The sequence below is a fragment of the Lampetra fluviatilis genome, chromosome 14 (assembly GCF_964198595.1).
Source record: "Lampetra fluviatilis chromosome 14, kcLamFluv1.1, whole genome shotgun sequence".
Taxonomy (NCBI): domain Eukaryota; kingdom Metazoa; phylum Chordata; class Hyperoartia; order Petromyzontiformes; family Petromyzontidae; genus Lampetra; species Lampetra fluviatilis.
The window spans coordinates 8188464-8212858 of NC_136288.1; the positions used below are offsets into that span (position 1 = coordinate 8188464).

At 47.6% G+C, this 24395-nt stretch overlaps 1 protein-coding gene across 1 annotated transcript; it reads right to left on the reverse strand.

Moving 5' to 3' along the window:
- Nucleotides 1–2674: 2674 nt before the first annotated feature.
- POP1 (POP1 ribonuclease P/MRP subunit) lies at nt 2675–24004 on the reverse strand. Its single transcript, XM_078862655.1, has 16 exons — nt 23907–24004; nt 22274–22469; nt 21043–21189; nt 20348–20523; nt 19480–19728; nt 19142–19229; nt 18592–18788; nt 17576–17970; nt 15815–15908; nt 13751–13853; nt 12244–12381; nt 10058–10173; nt 7956–8147; nt 7099–7253; nt 6198–6683; nt 2675–6090 (listed from the first exon to the last, which is right to left on the reverse strand). Exons 2-16 carry the CDS (start codon nt 22425–22427, stop codon nt 5334–5336), a joined length of 3447 nt encoding a protein of 1148 aa, XP_078718781.1. The 5' UTR covers nt 22428–22469; nt 23907–24004; the 3' UTR covers nt 2675–5333.
- Between the last annotated feature and the right edge of the window lie 391 nt (nt 24005–24395).

The window sequence follows — 24395 nt, forward strand, 5'->3', positions numbered from 1 at the left end:
AGATTACTATGGTTGGCTAGCGTGTTTCGAGTAAATGAATCTGAGGATTGGAGTGGTAATGGACATTGTTAGTATCGTACTTACTGGGGGGCGGGGGGCGGGGTTTGCCGGTGTTTAAAAGCATTGGATGCTTCATAAGTGGGGCGGGCATGATATTAGTCCTTTGAAACGGTTGAAATAATCCTTGCATGGTTATATTGGAAGCCATGCTCTCCAATGCATTTCATAATTCTACATAGCATGTGCGTGTCTCCCGGAGGGAAGCTCGCAGCAACGCATTTCAATAAACTGACCGTGCCCCTCCCCACCTAACAGTCGCCTCATGTTCCTGTGGGTGGCCTTGCAGGGCAGGCGAAGGCCATGGAGGCCCGCACGGCCACGGGGCGGTGCATGCTTCTCCTGTGCAGCTTCCTGGCCATCGCCGCGCTCGCGTCCGCTGCCGTCTGTGTGGCGCGACTGGCTCGCGTTCGGCACCGCTCGGTCTCGTTCTCTTGGTAAAAATGTCGCTTCGACGGCGGTCGATGCGATCCTGTCTGTACTTTAGCGAAACGGTGAAATAAATTGTTATCACCCTAATTGCGTTGTCTTTGCATCTCTAAACAATGATTTTGTAATAAAATTGTCTAATGCCAATTTATTTACCATGCAAGAATGGTAATGCGTGCTTTCTGAATATTCGAATCCGCAGTCAAAAGGAATGCCAAGTTTACTGCCTTGTCTCCAGCAAATATGAATAAAACTACTTTCTTTGCATGTAAAAAATGCTATTTAATAAGCTTTTCCGTCTATCCAGGACCTGGATGGATCAATTCTCCCCAATTAGGGGTCACTGCTTAATCATTCTGCTCTCCAGCTGTCTGCATGCATTGATTCTATCTTATCTGCTGACTAAGCAATTAGTTACTGTAATTAACATGCTGTCGTAGGTCAAGTTTAGGCATTAAAACTATCATGGCAATTTGTGTTGGGCACCCCCAGACATCGCTGTTTGGCAGAGGCATACGCAGAGAATACTCGGAATAACGTGGCAGTCTATTGAATCATTATATAATTTTGAAAGCAGATTTTTATTTTCTATTCTCATTTTGGCAAGGTGTGTGCTTGTCGACCTATAAACGGCCTGAGATCAACAGCACGGCTCCAATTGGAGACCCATTTCGTGAGGCCGTGGTTTGGCCCCTTAACCAGTCCTAGACTCCTCCATACTTGTGGCCAGGTCGATAAAGCCTGTTTGGGTTAAGCTTTCCTAAAGCTGTTAATATCGGATATGTTTTCATGTACTCTTACAATAGTCGTAAGATTCAGGTGACGTCATATTAATGGTGTTTCCACAAGGTACCTGATGTAACAAATGAAAGCGTGAGAATTTCTGTGGCGCTGGTGAGGTGGGTAGACAAACGGGCCCAGGCCCAAAGGTGCAGTTTCCATGAAATCCGGATGCGACCGCAATGACTGGAAATAGTGAAGGTAATAGAAGAGGCGAAGGGGCTCATGTACACTGGCAGAGGAGTTGCCAATGGCAGCAGAGGCACTGTCCAAGGTGAAGACAACGCCAGAGATGGTGGGTGATGTCCAGGAAGTGGACCGTTCTCAATTATTTCTTTATGGCATGAAGTTGACAGGGTGGTGAATTGTTCAAATAGCACTTTGCACACGAGTCACCTTTTTTAATGGGCACACCCATTGGGTATTGTGCACAATTATTTGTAACATCAAAGGTCCAATCCGCCATGGTTGCACGAACTGGCCAAGTTTTCAAAATAATCCATAGAAAAATTGCTGCCGCCTTTGAGGACACATGGCTAGAGAATCTCCCGAGTTGAGTAGGCACTTGCAGGGGTAATCTCAGCTTAATCAGATGAAGTAAATGTTATTGGAAGGTTTTTTTTTTTTAAAGCTGTAGTTAAAATTGTGGCAGTAAAAATAAAGGCTGCTCTGAATTGCTGCATCGGCATTTGTATTGATCAAATGCATTTAACTCCATAAAGATTTAATACCATAGGTTTTAATAAGTGAGCTTTTGAGTGGCTCGTAAATGTCATGTTTTTAAAAGTATTCGGATAAATTGCCAAATGCATTCCCTATTCTGTCCAATTAAATATTTGTCCAACTGCCGATTGGCCTTTCAGACTGGTAAACCCGCACCGTGTGTTTTAAATGTGGAAAGTTCACTTCTAGGGCTCGACACTTAACAAATGCTGGATTTACTGGTAGTAACCTGGTTACACCAGCCCACGGGGGATTATTCTGTCCGTCGTGCATTCCAAATATTGGAGAGGTGGGTGGGGCTGGGTGGAGAGGGGAGGGTGGGGGGGGCTGGGTAGAGGGGTGGGGCTGGGTGAGGGGCTGGTCACCCCGTGGTGCCCTTACAAAACTGAGTTTTACAGGTAAGAACAACAGGTTCCACACTGCCCACCAGGGATTATTTGTCTGTCGTATCGGAATGCAGCCCACCCATGCATCCCCCCCCACCGACCGTCGAGCAGGGCCGCGATTGGTTGATGTCGGGGAGGGTGGGGGGGAAGGGTAAACACGCCCACTCATCCAACTGCCCCCCCCCCCCTGAACGCCACGCTGTCCAACAAAGTTCCTACCTGCCCACTCCGAAGGAACGTTTAACCTACTCACGCCGGCTTGTATTTATAGGTAAACGGTGATTTATTACCCAGAAATCCCCAGCAGTATAAGCTGGCTACGGATCGACTGCAAGCTGGCTACTGTACAATTACATACATGTGCACATCGCAGTTTCATGTCGACCTGTAAAACTATTGAAACATTGCTTTCTGCTGTAGTGAGAACGAGAAATGTATCGCCAACAAACACGAAGTTCCTTTTTGGTGTATAGGAATGGTTTATGGTGTAATACATAAAGGCCTGTACATCTGTATTTGCTACGATTTGGCCAGACTGATTTGCACCTGAAATTGGCACGAATGGTCTGGGAATGTCATCACCCAGCCATTTCTCTGAAACATGGGAGTGTGGGATGACACTAGGAGACTGAGCTGTCGGAGTTGCCTTGTTGAATGGGTTCTGATTGTCCCAGTTGGCACTTGCTTTCCACTGGTGATTAATCACATGGCACAGCAATCAAAATGTGGCTGGCTTCAGGGTTAATCTGAGCATGCTTACCGAGGCTGTTAAAACAAGTACCAACCTTTTGGACAGTAGTTAACAGTTGTATAGCATCACATACCTCCTACGATGTGTAATTTCCACCAAGAGATGAACACCATGGCCCAAATCTCTTAAGTATGAAATCTTTAAACGTATAAAATGCATGCAATGTTTGGTTTGTTGAAATATTTGTGTTTCACAGAAATAAAACTGCCACTCATGCTGAGTGGGAATGAAGCCGTGTGGTGGGAATTTCACATTCTTTCAGGCTCATAATACAATACATGCAATGGGTGATTTCGACAAAACAAAGGATTGTCACCACAGGATCAGCCCTGTCATTCATTGGATGACTAGTGACCACCACACTGCAGGTCTCTAACAAATCTTTGTTTTATATTACCGGCTCTAAAGAGTAAATGTCTTGACAACCACTGCTGGCTCTTCACAAGCTGTGCTCATTTTATCGGTACCAATGTTATGGACTGAGCTAAACCCACCACTGAATTTTAAAGTTGTAATTTTAGGATTGTGTTCTTGGTTTATAATATTTCCCTGCTACGTGACTTTACCAAAAGAACCAAGAATATGAATCCCTGCAGTCACGAAAGCTTTCAATCGAAATTTAGGATTGTGGTCAGTTTCATTCCACTGGGTGCCTTTCTGGAATGCGAGTCCTAAACGAACTTACTAGCATGAACTACGACCACAATCCATGCAGCGCGAGCCGAATGAGCTTAGATGAATACAGGAGGCATTTCCAGAAGTCATTGGTTTAAGTATCAGACCCATTGCTTGAGAAATTCACCCTGCAAACACCTCAGCAGTGACCCAAATTATTTACACATACAGGTGGTGTGACAAGCAGGTCCACAGAGATGCATTGCTCAAGCATTCAGTAATACATTAAGCATGGCTTGTATGCTAGTTGGCTCCTGCATCAGCTTGCCCATGGAAAACCCCCACCTAAGCCTTTTCCATTCACATTGTACTACATCTACAAAATGCTTTTGAGAGAACGCCAGGTACAGGACCCCGACTGCCAAGCAAAAGTTCTTATTGATCGTGGGCAAATAATTCTGGCCAGGGACATGTTTCAAAGCAAACAAATACCCGCAGAGGCTTTCATGCATATCCACAGAATGAAATTGTTTAAAACTAATGAATTATTGAATGCCCATATACATGCGCTCGTTGCTTTGAGAAGCGAATTGACATTTTATATATTGCGCTCCAAGTAATGACAAAGGCATTTAATCAAATAAGACTTGACCACTAAACTTTTTACTTTGTTCCAGCACTCGCACACATTGTACATGTTCAGTCATGCGAAAAACTGAAATATTACAGACGCATGCTATTATAGCAATGGCCTCTCAAGCCAGAGGGTTGGCAGTTGTGTGAAATGTGAGGTCATTGCAGGAAGAGCACAAGCAAATGTCAAAGAAAGTATGGGGGGTGCTGTTGCAGCCCTTTTAAATTCCAGCCAAATAAACATCGATTCCAAGAGATATTCATATTAAAGTAGCTTAACATGCATGTGTAATTTGCATTTAATACTCCACTGTTGTAAACGCCTTGATTAAAAATTGTGTGATTTTTTTTGCACAATTAAAATAACTGCTGCCCTTATTGGGAACACTCGCCCATTGCAAGGGAATTGACCAATCTCCTGTGATTAAGTGCAGCTGGTTTACAGTTCACCCTCAGATTGATTAACACATGTTTACAAATCAAACAGGCAGTTCCATTTCATTGCTGTATATCAGAGGCAAAATACTTGACTAGAATAGATGAGGCTCAACCCATATGCAATAAACGTTTTTAGGAACCAGGATCATTGATGTATTTGATTTGCACGAGTTCACCCAGAAAATCCTTAAGGTCTCAAGACTTTCATGAGGGTCCTGCCAAGTTTTTGCAGTAGGGGGCGATGTTCAATGAACCTCAATAGTAAAGATGCTGTAGTGAGCAGACTACCTGCCAAAGAGTGTTGGTGGCCCTAATCAGGTGCAAACTCATTCATATGCAGCGGACCAATCAATCCACAGGATAACCTCAGTTCTACTATTCAACTCATTGGTGGTAATGAGTCGTTGACCCAAATTGCGATTTGAACTCGCAGCCATAAGAGTTTTAAGAGGGTGCTCAAATCTCTGCACCTCTGGGCTGCATCTGTAACACCATTTGGCCGAGCCTGGCGGAGATAAACTCTAGACGTCTACGCTCACCCGGACAAAACGGTACTGCAGGGAGTTCACGTTGCGTGTGAGCAGCAGAACTCCCCGAGGTTGCGAAGTGTGTGGTGGAGATGGTAGTGGTGCAGCCTTGTCCTGCTGCTGTAGCTGCTGCTGAAGCTGCCGCTGTAGCTGCTGCTGCAGCAGTGTTCGCAGGAGCCCAGTGAGGCTCACAAACCCGAACCCTCGGCCGTGGCCAACAGCCATGGAGAAGTCGCCCTGCGTCAGGAAGCCGAGCGTGGGGCGCGAGCACGCCGACGCCACGCAACCCACGGGCTCCGGGTGCAGCCCTAGGATCCAGTCGGCCTTCTTGCTAACATCGGCAACATCGCCACCAACACCGCCATCACCGCCACGATCCTCCCCTCCGCCCTCTGTGCCCCCACCAGAGAGGCGCCGCTTCCGCCGGCTCAACCCCACCGCCCTGCGCTCCTCCCTCGTAAGCCGGAAAGCGTCGCGCCGCCTGGGCTCCAGGGGCCCCGTGTAGGCTGGGTCGCGGCGCAGGAGGTCCAGGTCGGCGGGGTCGGGCACAGCGACGGTGGCGTGAGGCTCGGGGGAGCCGCGCTGGAGCGGGTCGACACGCACCCACAGCAGCGCACGCGGATGGCAGCGCGACATCTCCAGCGCCAGAGCTGTCGTCAGGGGCTGCAGCGCCAGGGCCGCCCCGTCCACCACCGTGGCAGGAGGAAGGGAGCGGCACCAGTGGGCGAGCTGCGTTAGCACGCTCGTGCTCCTGCATGACAAAAGTAAAGCAAAGTGCAACAGTGATGCAAAAGTCAAGGAAAGACCGGGGCATTCACGAAGATTGACAACCATCACTCCCGGCTAATTAAAACATACCTGATCACATAGAATGGTTCGCTTGTGACTTCTGAAGGCAACTCCATCTTTTGCTCTTGTTCCACGCGATCTCTGCCGTCGCCCGTCTCACATCCGGGCTCCACGCGCTCCGAGCTTGGCTCCCCATCCACCGACACGAGTTCTCCGGCCGTGATCTCCTCCTCTCCTGCAGTGCCGCCCCACCTCACCTCTGCCCGCTGCTGTTTCTCAGAGACTTCGGAGGTTTCCCGAGTCTCTTCCGCTTCTCCTTCAGAAGCCTCCTCTGTGAGCTCAGACTTTGTCTGGCCCAGAAACGAGGCTCCATAATTTGGGTCGATAGAGGGAGACTCCATCTCCATGATAGATTCCATCTCGGGTTTTTCCTCGTCCTCCACACTCCACTCCGTGCCCATGAGCTCCCACTCGTGCACCAGCAGTTCCCACGGGAAGTGGAAGGGCGTAGGCATTGCCAGCTTTACGTAGTTTGGCCTCTTGGCTGGTGGGTACCTGTGTGTGATGTAACAAAGTCAAATTCCATTTTGCCGAGGAACACAACCTTTGCGAAGCAAGAGTCTCAATTGCTGCTGTAAACGAGGTGATGGATATGCTCTTGGGCTTTCAATCATAAACTTGAGAAATTAATGCAGGCTGCTGATATAGCTCACGTATGTATATTGAATTTCTTTCACACCGTACGTAACCAACCGTGCGAATCGGGAGATGCGGGGGAAGGACAACAAAGACAAGACTTCGTGCCACATATACAAAATACAAAGACGCATGTATGAAAGCCATAACAACAAGCAATTACAAGCCTTACAGTTGTGTGGCGGAGCGTCAAAATCAACGAGGCGAACAGAAGAAACGTAAAGCCGCGAGTCAACGAGGCTCGTGCAGCCGCGAACCGCCGGCATGTTCCCACCGTTTGAACTTGGCGATCGCCGCCTCCTTGCTCTCCGCGTCGTGGCGCGAGCCGGCGGGGCAGTCCGGGAAATCACAGGGGAAGTAAGGCGCCCCCTGGTATTGCGAGTGCCGCTCCGCCTCACGGAGGCCCCCGACCACAACGCCGCGGTACACCTGCCCAATCCCCCCGCCGCAGGCAGGGCCACACCGGAGAAACAATGCTGGCGTTAAAGTAGTCACAACAACATCAACAACCGCCATTCGCCACCAGGTGGCGGTGACGTCACCACAGCGCTTGTGCCAGGCTACGCGCACTTGAAGGCCACGTGAAGTGTCGAACGCCCGCTGGCAGGTCACGGGACAGACCCAGGTGCCATAGGTTGACTGACAGATGACTGGCAGATGCACCACCTGTGCCCCCTACTGTGCCAAAGCAGACACACATTCATTAAAACAGGGGTGAAGAGCCTCTTGCTTACCGAGGGCCGATAAGGACATTGAAATACCTTTGGTGGGCCACAACTTAACCCACATACCTCAGTGTTATCTATTAACAAATTGAAAAATAACTTGTGTGTTGACAAAGCATAAAGAGGTCCTTCCAATAAAAGTGACTTGGGGCAATAACATTTGAAACATTTTTGCCAGGTATATTACCTTCTTGGAGTTTAGTATGGCTGAAATGCTCATAGTGAAAAGTATCATTTTTGTAGACCGTTTCAAAATGTGACTCGGATTATTGGTGTTCACACGTGGTCACGGGCTGTGTGGAATAGCCATGGGTCAAACATCGACCATGTGCCACGCTTCCCCACCGCCGCTTTAAAAAGCGCACAAGTGCAGCAAAGCACCACGGCCACCCGCTGGCGCACTCACCAGCGGGATCCAGAAGGCCATGCCCCACGCCTTGGGCAGGACCAGGTCCCACGCAGCCCCCCATCCCGCCAGCCCGGCCCCCGCCTGCCGGCCTGGATGCTGCAGCAGCAGCGCGGGAATGCTCGACTCCCTGGCGCCCAGGTTGAGACGGGTGCCTGGCACCAGGGCCTTGTGGCGCATGCGATTCAGCTCCTGAGCGGCGGTGGCACACGGGGGCACGGTGACTTTACAACAGCACTTTGGAGTTATTCATTATTAACGTACATTTTTGGTCCTCGAAATTATAACTAAGGATCTCGGTCACACTGGCTTAGTGCTTCAACACGGGCATAAGACATTTGAGCTAACCACCCACATCTCCCCCCCCCCCACATTGTTAGAGCATTGAATAACCAGGTGGTGGTTCGTAGTGAATTATCTAAAGCAGCGCTTCTCAACCTGTGGTACCCTGTACCCCAGGGGACATTCAAGACAATTCACGCAAAGGTGGCACTCGCATGATGTATGGTCACGTGTCAGAAACATATCTGCAGTCTTCCCCCTTCACTTCATTGTGACAGTCAGCGACTTTAAGTCTGAAAAGTGTAAATATTACATGATAAATAATATACTATTACGAAGTGCTAACCACACGTCTTAGATGTTGCTTTGTGTGTCATTGAAATGTCATTTTTCAAATGTTTACTTCAATATAAAGCTACTAGCTTTACTACCCGGCTTCGCCCGGGACTTGGATTCTCGACGCCCGGCCGTCTTTGTCTCCCCAGTGGCGATGTTCACACCAGTTACTCGTTTGAGGCTGAGTCGACCTAGGGGAGGCCCAGGAGCGGTTCAAATGATCGTCACAGGTGGTGATAGTAAGTGGGAATCGAACTCGGGTCGCCAAGTTCATAGCGCAGCTAACCACTACACTACCGCTCGCCCCACACACGCGCCCCCCGTCCATAGGTACACATACACGCGCTCACCACTCACCCTCAACACTCACCCTCACCACTCACCCTCACCACTCACCCTCACCACTCACCCTCACCACTCACCCTCACCACTCATCTTCACCAATCACACCCTCACCAATCACCACTCACCACTCACCACTCTCCACTCTCCCTCACCACTCATCCTCACCAATGACACGCTCACCAATCACCACTCACCACTCACCCTCACTCACCCTCACCACTCACCCTCACCACTCTCCCTCACCACTAATCCTCACCAATCACACCCTCACCAATCACCACTCACCACTCAACCTCCCCTCACCACTCACTAATCACCACTCACAATCGCCACTCACAACCGCCCTCACCATTATATTTTTGGCCCAGTCAACGCCGGATATTTCCCATTCGTAGCAGTTTATATCAACTCTATAAGCAACTTATATTAAACAGGAAGCGCCATCCTAAAGTAATTTACAACCTTCGATTAGTCCTTTGTGCGATTGAAAGAATCGATTCCTGGCATGTTGGGGGTTTACATTTTGAATGATAGAGTTTCATTTTCATTGTTTTTTTTTTTTCAGGAGTTTTTAATTACATTTTTGCCCCGGTCAACGCTGGATATTTCCCGTTCGTAGCAGTTTATATCGACTTTAAGCAACTTATAGTAAACGGGAATCGTCCGAATGTAAAGGAATCTACAACCTTCGATTCCTTTGCGCGATTCAGAGAATCGATTCTTGGCGCGTCTGGTTTAAAAGTAATTACACAGTTGTTTTTTCATTGGTATGTAATGTTTGAAAGTTTTCATAAGATTTTAAATGTATTTTCCCCCCGGGCAACGCTGGGTATATCGAGTTTATACGACAAATGCGTGCGCATATTTTTAACGGGAATTAAAAATGGCGTCCACCCGGCAGCGAATGCGTCGCTACCCGTTGCCAGGGGCAACCGCCGTCCAATGAAACTGCGTATGGTCCGGCGACACACAGACACACACACAGACAGACAGACAGATTTGCGATTTTATATATATAGATGCGTAGGTAGAACACGTGGGCAGGTGACAGGTCCCGTCGTGGGAGATGTTGGGAGCCACCGCTCTGGCATGCGCTCAGTTGCGGCATCCGCCTGCTCGAGCCGAGTGTGTGGCCATACCTGCTCTGAGATCTTAGTCTCCGTGACCTCATCGCGGACGGAGCGGTCCCAGATCCAGCTCTGCGCGTGTCCCTCCTGCAGGCTTCTCGCCAGTGCGTTCGCTTCGTTGTTGCAAGCTGGCGAGGGGCGGGACATAAAACACCGTCGCGCACACACGCGCGCACACACACACGCGCACAAACACCCCACTCCAGAGTCCTCGTCCCCTGTCTTCAAAGCATGTGTTGGTTGTTTTATAGATGAGGACAGCCAACCAATCACAAGCCAGCACCACATGCTAATTAGTAATACTTTTGCATACGTATATATTTGTTTTATCACCAATTACATTCAGGTTGTGCCCTAAGCCTCATGTAGTGACATGATATATTATCTACTCAGAACTCTCAGCGAGTAACGCATCGCATTACAGAGAATCACAACTCAAACATGAACACAGAAGTACTTCTGAAATCACTTTCGTAGACATTTTTTTCACACTAGATGCCTTGCCCTAAAATGTGGGCTGTCACGTGACTAGAAATTTTGTATTCCTAAATCTATAATAGACTTAATCAAGCAAAAAAAATTACCTATTTTTGTCCATAGCCATTAGTGACCGGGCAGATACAACTCACTGCTTGGGAATGATTATGCTGCACTGAGACTGCTCTTCCACAAACGTGAAGACATTTAAAATGGGTTTTAAATGGTTCTGTGCATTATTTATTGGAAGTTTAACTCTCCATGGCCTCTGCACGGCACTGTGCCCTCATATTTAAGCTCAGCACACCAGAGCCAGACTACAGCCAATAGTAGTTCCCACAATACCCATCTGTCAGTGCAGAGGATAGCCAGCCCTCGACATTATCTGCAGTGTTATCATCGGTTCATTAGACTTTGCGAACCCTACACGATAATGAGCACCACTGCATTGCGAGATGGGCTACAAATGGTTTCCTTATAATCAACGTTTTTGGGTTAGATCGCGTTATTTATAAATGTGGCGTAACCCTCCACCATCCGACACGGCCAATCAGCAAAAAAGTGTCACGTTGACAAAAGACAAATAGTTCACTACTATAGCCCACCGGTGTGTTGAAGCGTGAAACCACAACATTTACAATTTTGTTGTAATGTTGTGGTTTCACGCATGTTGTGGTTTCACGCTTCGACACATTTATAAATAACACGATCTAACCCAAAAACGTTGATCATGAATATTGGTCGCGAAAGCCTATGTGTTGAATGGTTTCCTCTCCATACTATTCAATCTGGTGGTGTGGTGTATATGTAAGACCTTCTGCCACCAATCACCTTGGCCAATATTTATCCACTTATCTCATTAAAAGACTAAGCTAAAAATGAACATTACAAACACAGAAGAATGAACAGCATCAGAACGTTAAGGGCTGCAGCGAAGGAACAAGCGCACGTGTGTGACAAGGGTGTGCGGGTATCGCGAGTGCAGGAGTTATTGGAGTGTGGCGAGCATTAAGAAGAATTGTCGCCTTTGCCGTGGACAAAGAGAGCGGCGCGTGCTTTGAGTGAGTAGTGTTGGTGCAGGGGTCTCGCCAGGACTTGAACCTGGAACATCCAGCATGGATCAGCTGAGGCTCCCACCGAGCACGAGACCACAGAGGGTGCTTTGTGCAATGTTTGTGAAGTTGTGCATCGGAGCTCCCCCCCTCCACCAGCCATGCTGACAGCAGACAGAGATACAGACAGAGTGCAACCGAAGAGGATGGGAAAATAGAGCATCGAACAAACAACGCTTCAAAACACAAAACATTGGCACAGTGAGTCTTGGGGATTCGTCCGTCGGGCAAAATGTTGGCCGACGGCAATCAACACTAAACAAAAATGTATCTCCTGAAATTAATCTCGTAAGTAAGTTTCCTGACCAATATTAGAATTCGTTACTTGTTAATTTTGGGGTAGAGCGTGTAGGTATGTCAATTAAGAGCTATAGCCCTCCAGCACCTGACACCATCAAACAAATCAAATTGTCGAATTTACAAACCTTAATCACGAGAAGAAATCGAATTGCTAAATGCCTAGAGCCAGGCATGCACATCGCGCGTTCAGCAAACACCTCAGGATATCCCTACGCTCGGTTAAATTTTCTACAGATGATGATGGCATTGATATTGATGACGACGATGATCGGATGAGCCCACACTCAACCACCAGCCACAATGCACCACCTGCGGCACCACCACTCGCAGGAGGGATGCTGGGGGGGTCCGCAGGTATCGTTCGCTTGTTGGGGAGATCGAGGCGTGGGTCGCCCACCGTCAGGCCCAGCACGCACCCTGGAGGCACGTCCGAGGCACTGCCCAACCCTGGGCGGGAGAGCGGCAGAAGTCACTCGCAGCAGTCGTGCACAAAACTAATATCCCAGGTACAGGTTTCCCTCGTTTTATATGCAGGCTCGGTTTGTGCGATTTCACGTAAATGCGGCTAAGCTATTTCTACCCAAAATGCACTCTGCGGGTTGAATTCAGTCTCATGCGACTGTGCAGTCAGAGGTGGACCAACATTGTGTGTGTGCTGTATGCACTACTCGGCAGGCTGCCGGTCATTCGGTTTCGCTTTGTGCGCCCCTTTTTTAGAACGCATCTTACTGCAAAAAGCGAGGGAAACCTGAATAGCCTTAAACAGGCTGCTGAAGCAAGTCCTGTTAGAGAGCACCTATTAAGCCCAGTATGGTATACAAGGGAGTGGTGAGGCTTGCACTATAACCAGCTGCCTTGGGTCTCCCCAGTGCTGATGTTTACAAATCACACCAGGTACTCATATGAGGCAGAGTCAACCTAGTGGAGGCCCGAGACTGGTTAAAATATTTGCCACTGTTATTAGTCATGAGCGGAAATCAAAGTCGGGTCACTGGGTTCGTGGCGCAGTGCGTTGACCACGACACAGCAGCAGCAGGGCACTATCCAGCGCGGCCAGGCAGAAATCCTGCAGTGGTGAAACCCGACTTCACACGGTGATGACTTGGCACTCACGCCGTCACGAATGTGTTATGCAATGACGGCAGATTTTTTCCACCAAGACTCGGCCTCAGCGGTGAAACAGAGTCTGCCTTTCCCATGTTCACCATTCGAATGCAAGCTGAGCTGTGACACATTACATGCATCTGTTGGTTTAAGTACAAATGTGTGTGGAATAAATCCTTACCTTGGGAATTACGAGTGTAAAAGTTATCGGAGTCTTGAGAGGTGTTGCAGTGTAAAGTACAGCATAAATATGAAGACCCTATGACCAAATCACACAGAATTCTTCCACAAATCTCAGAGGATTTTGAAAGCTAAGCAGGCCTAAGCCTGTATGGTGCTTGGATGGGTGACCACTCAGCACAGCAGGTGTTATAGGCTGCGGGGCTACATCGTGGGCAACAAAAAGCATTGCGGCAAAATCCATTGTTGGACTGCACATCTACGCTCCCATATCTATGCTGCCGGCCTTCACCAACCAGCAGTGCTCAGCGTGGTGAAGTATAATCAAATAACCGCCACGACATCCACAGCATAGGAAGGTCCCTCGTCCAGTATTATATTAGCACGTGACTATACGTGTAATAAGTAGTAAAGAGTTTACAACAGTCAAAAACCTCACATCATGCCACCCCATTAGTAGTGTTTCATCAGGAATGAATGCAGGGTTATTTTAAACCGTCGTGTAACGGTGTGTCATGCTGCTGCATTGTACCGGCTAGAAGCTGGAAGATTTGTCCCTGATTCTCATGCTGCAGGACGTGCGATGGCTCGCTGCACACTTTCAGCCACCATGAAGTCTTGCCCTGGCCTTCAGACTATACATCAACACAAACAACGTGTCATGCCATAGCAACAAAGTGTGACATCCGTTTAGAATTGCATCCTTGTGAGTCCCTCTTATGCGGTAAGCACAATTAGTGCTTTCAACCTTGAACTGGCCTTCATCTTCAATCCACACGTTCAACTATATCCAACTTGGGAAAGTTAGATATCTTCAATCAAATGCAATTACCATTTAATCCACTGGCCTACAAGCCTTTGAAGTATCTGTAAAAAAAAGGCTCCATTGCTCATCGGATTCTCTTCCAGTCTAAATAAAGTCTAGTTCACAAAAATAACACAGTTAATTGGTTACGACTCCACCAAGTCTCATTAGCTAAGGGTTGGCCTACACATGCAATGACACCGAGTACGGTGATGTGAAAGGTATTAACCGTTTATGAACAATGTTGGGTCAACACCACAGTGGGCAAATTATATCAAACATTTTAGCTTCATTGGAAAATTCTTCTCGCCCTTAATATTTGGGCGATGCAATCCTAAAGTAGCATTGGTCAAACAGGCCACACCACTAGGCCCAATAATGTTCAAGACAAGGTTCTGCCCGTATCAGTGTATGCAGTAATAATGTTCTATGGGCCATACCTTGCTGACGAGATTTAGGTAACCTTGTTTAAAATACAAATGTGGTAAATATTAATCTGAAAGGCCCATACGTCTGGCAGTGTACATTTTATATCTGTCATTTATTTGTACAGGAAACCTCAAAAATGGTCAACAATTTTTCAGGAGAGTCTGCGTTGGGATGTTTTAACGATTCCGTGACGGCGTGTTTTGCATGTGGAAGGAAACTAGAGCAGCTGCAGAATAACCGACAATGCACGAGAGGACATCTCCCGGCCACCTCGTCTTTCAACGCGTTTGTGAGTTTCACTAACCTGCAGGAAGCATCAATCTTTTCCTCCAATAGCACCGGACACGGGCGTGCGCCACTACGGCCGGCAATTAATTTGACCGAGCGGTGCCACAGCGAAGGCATTAAACTCACAATTGAAGAGGTTGAAAAATCTAATCCTGGACTGGGTCAACTCTGCCTCCGTCATCCTTGCAAGTTCAATAAACCGGTCGACAAGCTTGCGATAGCCGTGGATACGCGAATTTTCACTACCGGATCATCACGACCACTATCGGGTATGAGAACCACTCCGCTGCTCGTGAGAGCGAACACTTGACTTATTGAGGCCACATTCACATCTTGACAAAGTGGCTGTCACACATTGCCTTGGCAGTTTGCCTATCGTTGGCAATGTAACCGTCAGCACTCTTTCACCAAAAGTGAGACAAAGAGGAACATTTGCACGTGAATCATGCCTTTTATCTCATCTCGATGGCACTATAAGTCTGTTTAATGTCTCCACACCCTTGACATTTTATTTAAACGTGTATTCTTCCTTTCCCGACTCTCATTAGGCATTCCTTCATCACAATGACCATGCAGTGTCAAGTCATACACGAGTAGTGTGATCCTGGGCAACACCAAACTGCACTGGGCTGCGATGTCGAAAGCAGTCATTTAAGAGTGGATCTTGAAGTGGCCAAGGTGGCTCAGAGGTCAGAGCGCTGATCTGGGACCACTAAGATCTTGGGAATTAATCCTGGGAGCAGCCTTTAATGATGTTATGGTGTCAGCCTGCTCACCAATGAATGCACAAAAAACAATCACATTAAATTTGGTTCTGCAGTTAATTTGGTCAAATGCCAGCTCTTAGAATAAAAAAATATATTGGTTTTACTGTCCTGCGTTGACCATTACTCCCAGTGGCAGGGTGTATTGGAAAGTTCTTCCCCCTACCGTGTTGAACAGAAGTCACCTGAATGGACCTCAAAAGGGAGCTCTGGTATCCGCTTCTGTGGACCATTCTCTCGCACGAAAAGTTAAACTGCTGATAGAGATCCGAATGGATGCTTCATCTCATGCAGGACATGTGGATCTTACGTGGTGAATGTCTGCAGGCCGGAGAGCGTGTGTCAGTATAAATCCGGAGCGAGGACCGATCAGCTGAAACCTCACCATCTCCATTGTCAGGTCACTGCAAAGCCACACAGGTGAATGCACGTATTAATGAAAATGTAACACAAGTGTTTGATTTCAAAACCCTGAATAAGTCACCCTTTCGAGGAAACAAGACAACAAACTGATCTTAACTGGCAGACATGTACCCTACACCCTGGCTGTCCGACAAGTATGCAGCTTCATTAAGGAGAAACAAACTTCACAGTAACAATGTGATGTAACATTACAGAACACTTATGATATTAAAATGAAACAACTTCCGTCGGGTTTACGACAGGGTCAATACAGCATTACGACTCTAACTCCGTACCTGCATCAGAATCGTAGCAATTGCGGCCTCCTAAGAGCACCTCATTGCCAAGAATGTGGGGGCAACTCATACATGGGGTCTCCTTATCCCCTAGTCATCTGCCAAACCTGCTTCCAAGTCACTATGACATGTGCATCGCCACCAGCACCTGGATAAACGCACAACGGCTTATATACTACACCTTCAGCAGACTTTCCTCCCAAGGCTCTTACAAAACAGGTGGCTGTAACCTGTATAACATCACGCCACGTGGGATGTTACCTGCGCCTTTTACTCGTCAGCCAATTAAAACACACCACACGCTTGCCGCGGTGTGTACACCACGTGTAATGGACCCCCCCCCCCCCCCCCCCCGCTGGTGGTAGCTTGGAGCTTCAGCTTGCGATCTAAGGAACTCCAAATTCAGGATTTACAGTTTCAATGTGGTCACGCTGGAACCGGAATGTTGAAATGTTATGGGATTATTATGAGTACAACTTTAAGGAATTAAAAATGCATGCAGCGGACCCACTACAAGAGATTACAACAAAGTGCTTTGAAACTCCTAACAGCAGGATTTTGAGTCAATAAATTAATCAATTACTACTTGGTTTTCATCATAGCAGACCTTCACCTCCCAGTGATGGGCTGCAATATGACAGTGGCTTCATCACGATTTATCCCCCATTTAAGCACATCAACCTTGTTCAGCTTCATGAAACCATTGGCCTGGCAAAAAGCTAGGGGACGGACAACTACACATTACCTTTGAGAATAGGAATGTTTTATCCACCCGCATATTTTACCTGAGAGTTAGAAATCCAAAGTAGCCCACAACTGAGAGGGTTATCTGTTATAACACTAAGCGGATGGCTAGAATCAAGGCAGCGTCTTGTGATTAAATCAGGATCCCATGTGTAGTGAATGAACTGTACCAACCCAATAACAATGCCTGCACAATAAAAATAGGTTTTTACTTAATGCGGAATTTGCATTCTATACCTCTGAGGATTAAACAAGGTAATTTAGCGATCTACGGCATTCTACGCGACACAGGGCAGAGGTGTGTCATCTAACATTCTACGCGAGGCCTAATGAAGTGACTCAAGAAAAAGTTCTGTAACGTCATCTTCTGGGGGCCATTCTGTCATGACGTGACATTGAGTTCAGAAAGACATATCTTGATCTCATCACATGACTGAAAATACACGTGATAACAATTGTTGATAAAAAAATGAAATGGAATGTTTTTTATATCATGAGCGACTACTGCATGCAAGAGCCTTTGTTTGCCCCTCCGTATGTATATAGAACTTTCTTTACAACGTACATAGCCAACCGTGCTAATCGAAGTTCGTAGGGGTGCGAAGGAGAAGGGAGGGGGGGTGTCTTACGTGAGAGCAGTCCCTGTGGAAACCGACATCCAGCTCCTGGGCTCATGTGGACCGCGGGTTCCGTCCCCGTAAATGCGCTTCTCCGGAGGAGCTCCGGGCTGCTCGCCGTCCTCCGCCCGCCGCTTCCTCGTCCCGCTTGCTTTGCCCCTTCTGGCACCGCGCGCCGCCTCCGGCAGCGCCGCTTTCATTTCGCTTTTACGGGCGGCGGAGGTCTCGCCAAGCTGCGCTCGCTGCGGTGCGGATGCCGCTTGTATGCCGGAGGCTTCAGCGGATGACTGAGTGCCCTCCGCTGGGCCGGTGACACCTGGAGTCTGTGTTGGAGTGACTTTGAGGTCTGGTTGCTCTAACACTGGCTCTAAGCATTTGAAATTCTCCTTCAGCTCAGACAAAACCTCCTGCAAAGAAAAATAAATAGCTGTAAAGGTCAATATGGAAATGTCTCCATGCACAAAGGAGTGTTGGTGGCCTTCACAATGTGGTGGAAATTACACATTCAAACCTCGTGGGGGGCCAGTCTCGTCATAGCAGCAAATCACTAAAGACGCACCTCAAGGTAGTACTAAATTTATTGACTCCCACAAGAATGATGAGTCAAGGTTGCTGCCACAGCCCCCACTCAGCTTTAGTACAAGGGCAATTGCACGATTTCAAACATACATACTTTACATGCATTTTTTAGTATGTCAAACAATCAAAACTCTAAATTACATGGGGGGAAAAAATGCCATCGTTCTTGACAAGGGACAAGTGGTGAGACAATATCGTGGTGTCGGATGTCCCGAAACAAAGTTTTTCATCCATGCTGAGACAGTGATGGTGCATTCAGTTTGTGAGTATGTGCCCAACCAACGACTTTATTAATGAATAAGTCAAACTTTTTCATTGAAACTTACTTTCAAAGAGACATCCCATACATATTGACAATTTTGTATTTTTGACTCCGACAGTGCCTCATTTGTGGTAAATGCCGAAAGTGCGTATAATATAGTAAACACATTTTTACAAAAAGTGCTTACATTTTTCATGGCAGGATGGACCCAGATCCATAGCTGCCGGTGCTCCGTATTCGTCTCTCGTTCATCAAGCATTTGCAATGGCCGCCATAAAAAGGAGACAGGACCCAGCGGTTGGGTGGGAAAGCCATTTGCTCTGTACATTACCAAGGACCCCTGCCTTTGTCCACCGAGGTAATCCGCCCCATCAAAAGAAGTGCCTGGTAAAAAATTTGAATAAACGAAATAAACCAACATCAGTGGGGGGGCCAGATGATTGGTAGAACACAAAGCCACTCACAGACACTTCTAATTCATGTGGGGAAGATTTCACGACGTAATGAAAGACAACATATAACAAGCGATAACTGAAACTATATCAGCTGTTCTACGAACACCAACCTTTACAATTTACTAGCAAATTACACATGCATCTAGTAAGTTAATGGAATTGACAATGGTCGAGGGATAGCTTCTGCTCTCAGTACCTTGGCAGCCACCAACCACTCATATGATAACTATTCAAATTGTTCAGCAACTGGGAAATGTTCACCATTCCAAAAGTTTGGGTTACCTGTCTCTGGGCTGCACAGTGTGGATAAAACTCCCAGGATCACCTCCTCCTTGCCCTTGAGCTCCAGACAGCAGTAGTAAGACACATCCTGTATGGGAGACATCACAATTACTACAGTGGCTTCACAATGCTCTGCAGATTGAGATTAAAATACAGAGACTTCGGACTTCCCATGAAGCGGTTCCCATTTTATCAACTTGCAGAGATGTAACACACTGGAATGGCTCTGGATGAATTGAGCACTCTGGCCTCTGCGTCACCCACCCGGATAAAAACGTAACGGCGAAGGGAACATGCTCGTGAGAGACGGAGACGGAGCGGCCGGGCGCGAGACGAACCTGCAGGAGGCAGCGCTGGGCCATGGCGCGGTAGGCGCTGCGGTATGTCTTTGTGGTGGGCTGCAAGCCAAGCCGGTAGCCCCAGCGCTCGGCCACGCGGAAGCGCTTGGCGTGCCAGATGTGCGTCTCAAGCCAGATGTGGCGCCGCTGCCGCCGGTTGTAGTCGAGCAGCAGGCTGCCGTGCCGACGCCGCGCCTTACGCGAGCGGCACTTGGGCACCACCTTCGCCTTGGCACTGGATTCATCCATCTGCGGCGTGGGGGAGGCAACGTAGCACGAGTGAGGACGGTGCTCCCCGTCGATTTCCGCAATCCGCGGGCGCCATGTGTGAAATGCCGATTACCAACGTTTGAGAAGAGTACATTTGATAATGAACAGCAAAAGTGTCCAAGGGTTCAAGCATTAGATCGTTGCATATTACCTGCCATGACAAACGAATTAGAAACGCGGACTGTGACAAAAAAAAGCTAAAACATATTGAATTTAATTGACTACAGTATTTAAGGGACTTCCCAATGCTGTATAAATGGTTATATGGTATGCACAGCCAGTGGTGTAAGCGCCACTGTGTTGGTGTATAGACGTATGTTTTGCGTGTATATTAAATGGTTATTGTGGTGTACGTGCTTGTGTGTTCGGCATACGTGTACATATTGTGTGTGTGTGTGGTGTAGTCGATTGAGCGAGCGCTCATTTGTTATACGTGTATGCATGGATACGTGTATATGGTACACAGAGCTGGTAGTGCGCGAGTGCTTGTGCGTTCCGCACACACAGGCAGAGCGTTGAGTACGTGTAGCTGTGCGTACGGCGTACAGGCGGTGTGCGAGTGAACATGGCAAGGGGGTCTCGCTGCGCATCGTCGCACCTCCCTCTTGGCGGCGTCGCGAAGGCGGCGTGGCAGCCGCTTGACGTTGTGGCTCATGGCGCGGCGCCGCATGTGTGTGGGCAGCGTCTGGAAGACTCGTCGCACCGAGCTCTTCCTCTTCACCGCCTGCAGCATGGCCAGCATCTCCGCGGCGCGTGCATGGGCCATCGACTCCGCTGCGCGGGTGAACGCAAAGACAAAACGCTCACCGCTCCGTTGCGCCATTGGCCAATTGTGTGGGGAGGGCTAACGAATGCTGCGATGATGTAAGAATTAGCACGCCGGACTTGCGATCCAGAGGTCGCCGGGAGATCTAATCTAACTTTTTCGGCAGTTTAAACAATGGGAAAAGGTCTTAAATTCACCGTGTCCACCCACCAGTATAAATGCATAAGTGCACAGGCAAGATGTCTGGCCAGGTGGAAGAGTAGGCCAAATACCCTCTTTTGGGGCTCTTTTGAGCTCCCTGCTGCCAGCAGTGGCATGAGCAGGGCTGCAATTTTAATCTTACCACTGATGGGGCAATTGAAGCCTTCGTATTTTGATATAGAATACAAGTGATGTTGGTGACGCCGTGTTACTTTTTAACATTGTCCGTGCAGTGTAATACACTTGGTCCAATGTTATGAGGTTGTCTCAAACTACTCGTTTACCACAAATGCATAAGTTAATTCGGATATATTAAAGGAGAGTACCTGTGAGAACATCGGGCAGCTGCTGAAGCCCCAGAGCCCAGCTTTTGTCAGTGTCCTGCCTCTGCGCTCCCTCAGGACCAGTATCAACGCTGTGCTCCTGACACCACGGTGTGAAAAGAGCCACTGCTGCTGGGAAGGAAATGCCACCTGCACAGCCAATGAAGACAATTCACTTGACACACTGCGCAAATGCAGATGCTTTTTAATCACTCTTTAGCATTCGTAGCTAGTAATGCATGAAACCACAGTTACTATGTTTGGGATGCATTTGTTTAATTGTTACCTGCACTGCCCCTCCACCTGTGCGCTGGATGGCGCATGTACTCATGCCAGTGAGAACGCGCACTGGGTGGTGATTGGCCAGCCAGCAAAACTTGTTTTTCTTGTTTAGTATGATATGATGTAAATATACGTGTGTATAAGAGCTCCTCTTATCTGTAACCCTAATACCCACGACGACAATTATCCGTTGCAGCTGTAGAGTCTGTAAAAACTGCTGCCCTATTTTTTCATATCTGCAATTATATCATCCGTAATTTTCCCAATAGTACATAGCCAATCCGCTTCCTAATACTCGCATTTTGTTTAACTAAGAGGATTTGTGCAACAAATTGCTCCTACCCGTGAGTTATCCACGATTATTTTAATTAAAACGTGTGCTGTGATTAAAGCCAGTGCATGAGTGGCAAACGCAGATATTTGGAGTCTGATGGTCTGCTTAAAAAGCAACAGTGAAAGGTTTAATTACAGGGACATGATCAAATGTAACCATTATACCATTTGATACCACATAAAGACGAATTAAGCAGTGCATTTTAAATCAATACCTGGGGTCAAACTACAGAATACACATATATACAAGTTTTTACTAAGAAGAATTATCCTATCATGACAAAAAATTACTTAAATCATGTTCATAATATAGGTTTTTGGGCTAGATCACGTAAATACAAATGTGCCGTTAAACCTGCCACCACCCGACAGCACCAATTAGTAAGGTTTGTCACGTAAACAAAACATGCCAATTTGCTACTAGTTTAGCACACCGGTGTGTTAAGAGTGTAAACCCACAACATCTACAAATCGAGTAAGACGTTTCGCCGGTAATTACAACCAGCATCACCAGACGAAAAGCCAGAGTTATACGTCTTACATTTTTAAATTATGTTATACGTAAATCATGTCATATACACGCACATTAATGCCAGTTGTTGACATGAATACGACTCACCATTGTCATCTTTACGGCCATCAGCAGCACCCCCCTCCACAGCTGGAAAGACCACGTTCTTCGGCTGATGGCGCATGATGCGTTCCCTCTTCTTTGCTTGTCGCCGCCCACCTCCTCTCCATTGAGCGCCTGCTCCGCGGGACCTCCCCTCCATGAATTTAAGAGTGCTCCAAAAACCGCAAGGGACAACTCCTTCCTGTGAATCACACCGGAGGATATTTAATCACACGGGCGAAATAACGGAGGTTTTTTTTTATCTTCCCTGCTCGCTCGCCAAACCTAAGGCACTTAGTTGAGCTATCATTTGTGCCCAGTTCGCTTCTGAAAAGGGTCTATATAGCTCAGTGGGCCTGACCTGGTAATTTTTTTAAAAACATAGTTTCGTTTTTCCGTGCTCGCGAAACTTGTCTTTTGAATATGACGTGGGCGGCTACATTCGCTATTTAAATACATTTTACCGGATATACGTGTCAAAATTGTGTTCCTTTTAATATTTTGGTACGGTTGGGTGGCTTAATGTTTTAGATGTTTATACCTGTAAATTGCATTTGTTGTATGTTAAGCATTCTTGTCAATTCCCACTTGCAAAAGCAACTCGTTTCTCAATTGGCTCCAACGGGTTTTGTTTTAAGTTAAAGTATTTTGTCACAATTTGAAAAATATGCGACTGTATTGCTCGTGGTGCTAAAGGATAAATAAACACATCACATTCGTAATTGTCTTACAAAAAGCAAAGCAACCGATACAAACGACCCCGGCATATGCTGTGACATGGCAACTTCTGCTCCACTGCCAAATATACAACTACAGTAAACGCTTACTTCTATGGCAACTAATACACTTGACAATTGGTGTACCACTACATCGGTACTCTATATACTGCTGGACTAGCAACGACTGCTACTTAACCACTACACGATCGCCACGTGACCATTGACTTCAATCACCAAACAAGCAACCACTTCTAAACAAACTACAGCACTGAAATATTACAATGGCAACTGCAGTATTTCTACACCGGTAAAACAATGGCCAATCCTAAAGTGTAACTAGGATAGAATGACATCATAAGCAACACGTGCTTATAGAGTACTAGCGGTAAGTACCCGGCGTTGCGCGGGCGAAAAAGACACACACACATCGACTTACACACACTTTCTATGTACTGTACATGAGTTTAGTGGAAGAAGGTTGTAACATAATAAAAAGCCACACGTGATTATAGAGCATCATGTGGGGGAGGCTACGATATATGAAGCACGTCTGTGTTTATATTCAGCGTCTGAATATATGATGTATCACCACACAAGCAACTTACAGCACAGTGCACTAGTAATTGCTCCTAGACACCTACAGTACTACTATATTGTGACCTACAGTTATACTGCAGCGTCTACGACTATAATGACACTCAGCTACGATTACCAACCATGCTCGCGTTAATAACACGCAAAGAACTCGACCTGACGGAGCGAGGCCTGGTCAGAAGCCCCATTCAAAACGCATGCACTCGACTAGTAGAGTCGCGAGTCAGCCACTCTCGCGAGCGGTTTCAAACAAAAACACAGCACGAACACGTGTTGAACCGCGTAGCTTGTTTAACGTTTCAGAGAGCCGCAATTTGTGGCCGCACCTTAGACGAGGGGCGAGGCGATGGTGGAGCGCGGTGTCAGGAAGCAGGGACCTCTCTCTCGCTTCCCACGTGCCGCAGTGCGCGCACGTGTTACAGAGGCCGACGCAGTCAAACCGCAGCGGCAGGCACCAGCAGCGCGTTTCGTAAATGACTCGGATTTAAAACTCGAAGGGCGGGGTTGTGTTCCCCCCCACCCCCCACCTCTTAACGCGTCTCTCCGTCCTCGCTTCTCACCCCATTGGCTGCACCCCCAGCCTCTGTTGACGCCTTTCAACACTCATCGGATACCTGACACGAACTCACCTGCCCCCGTGACAGATACTCACCACACACCTGACGCCACTCATCAGTCGTCATCCTAACCCTCCCCAGACACACCTGAACACCTCAGGGGCTGTCCATAAATGACGTCACGCACCTAGGGGCGGGGGGGTCAGACATTCACACCTCTCATTCCTACCTCATTCAATCACTCATTCCTGTTATTCA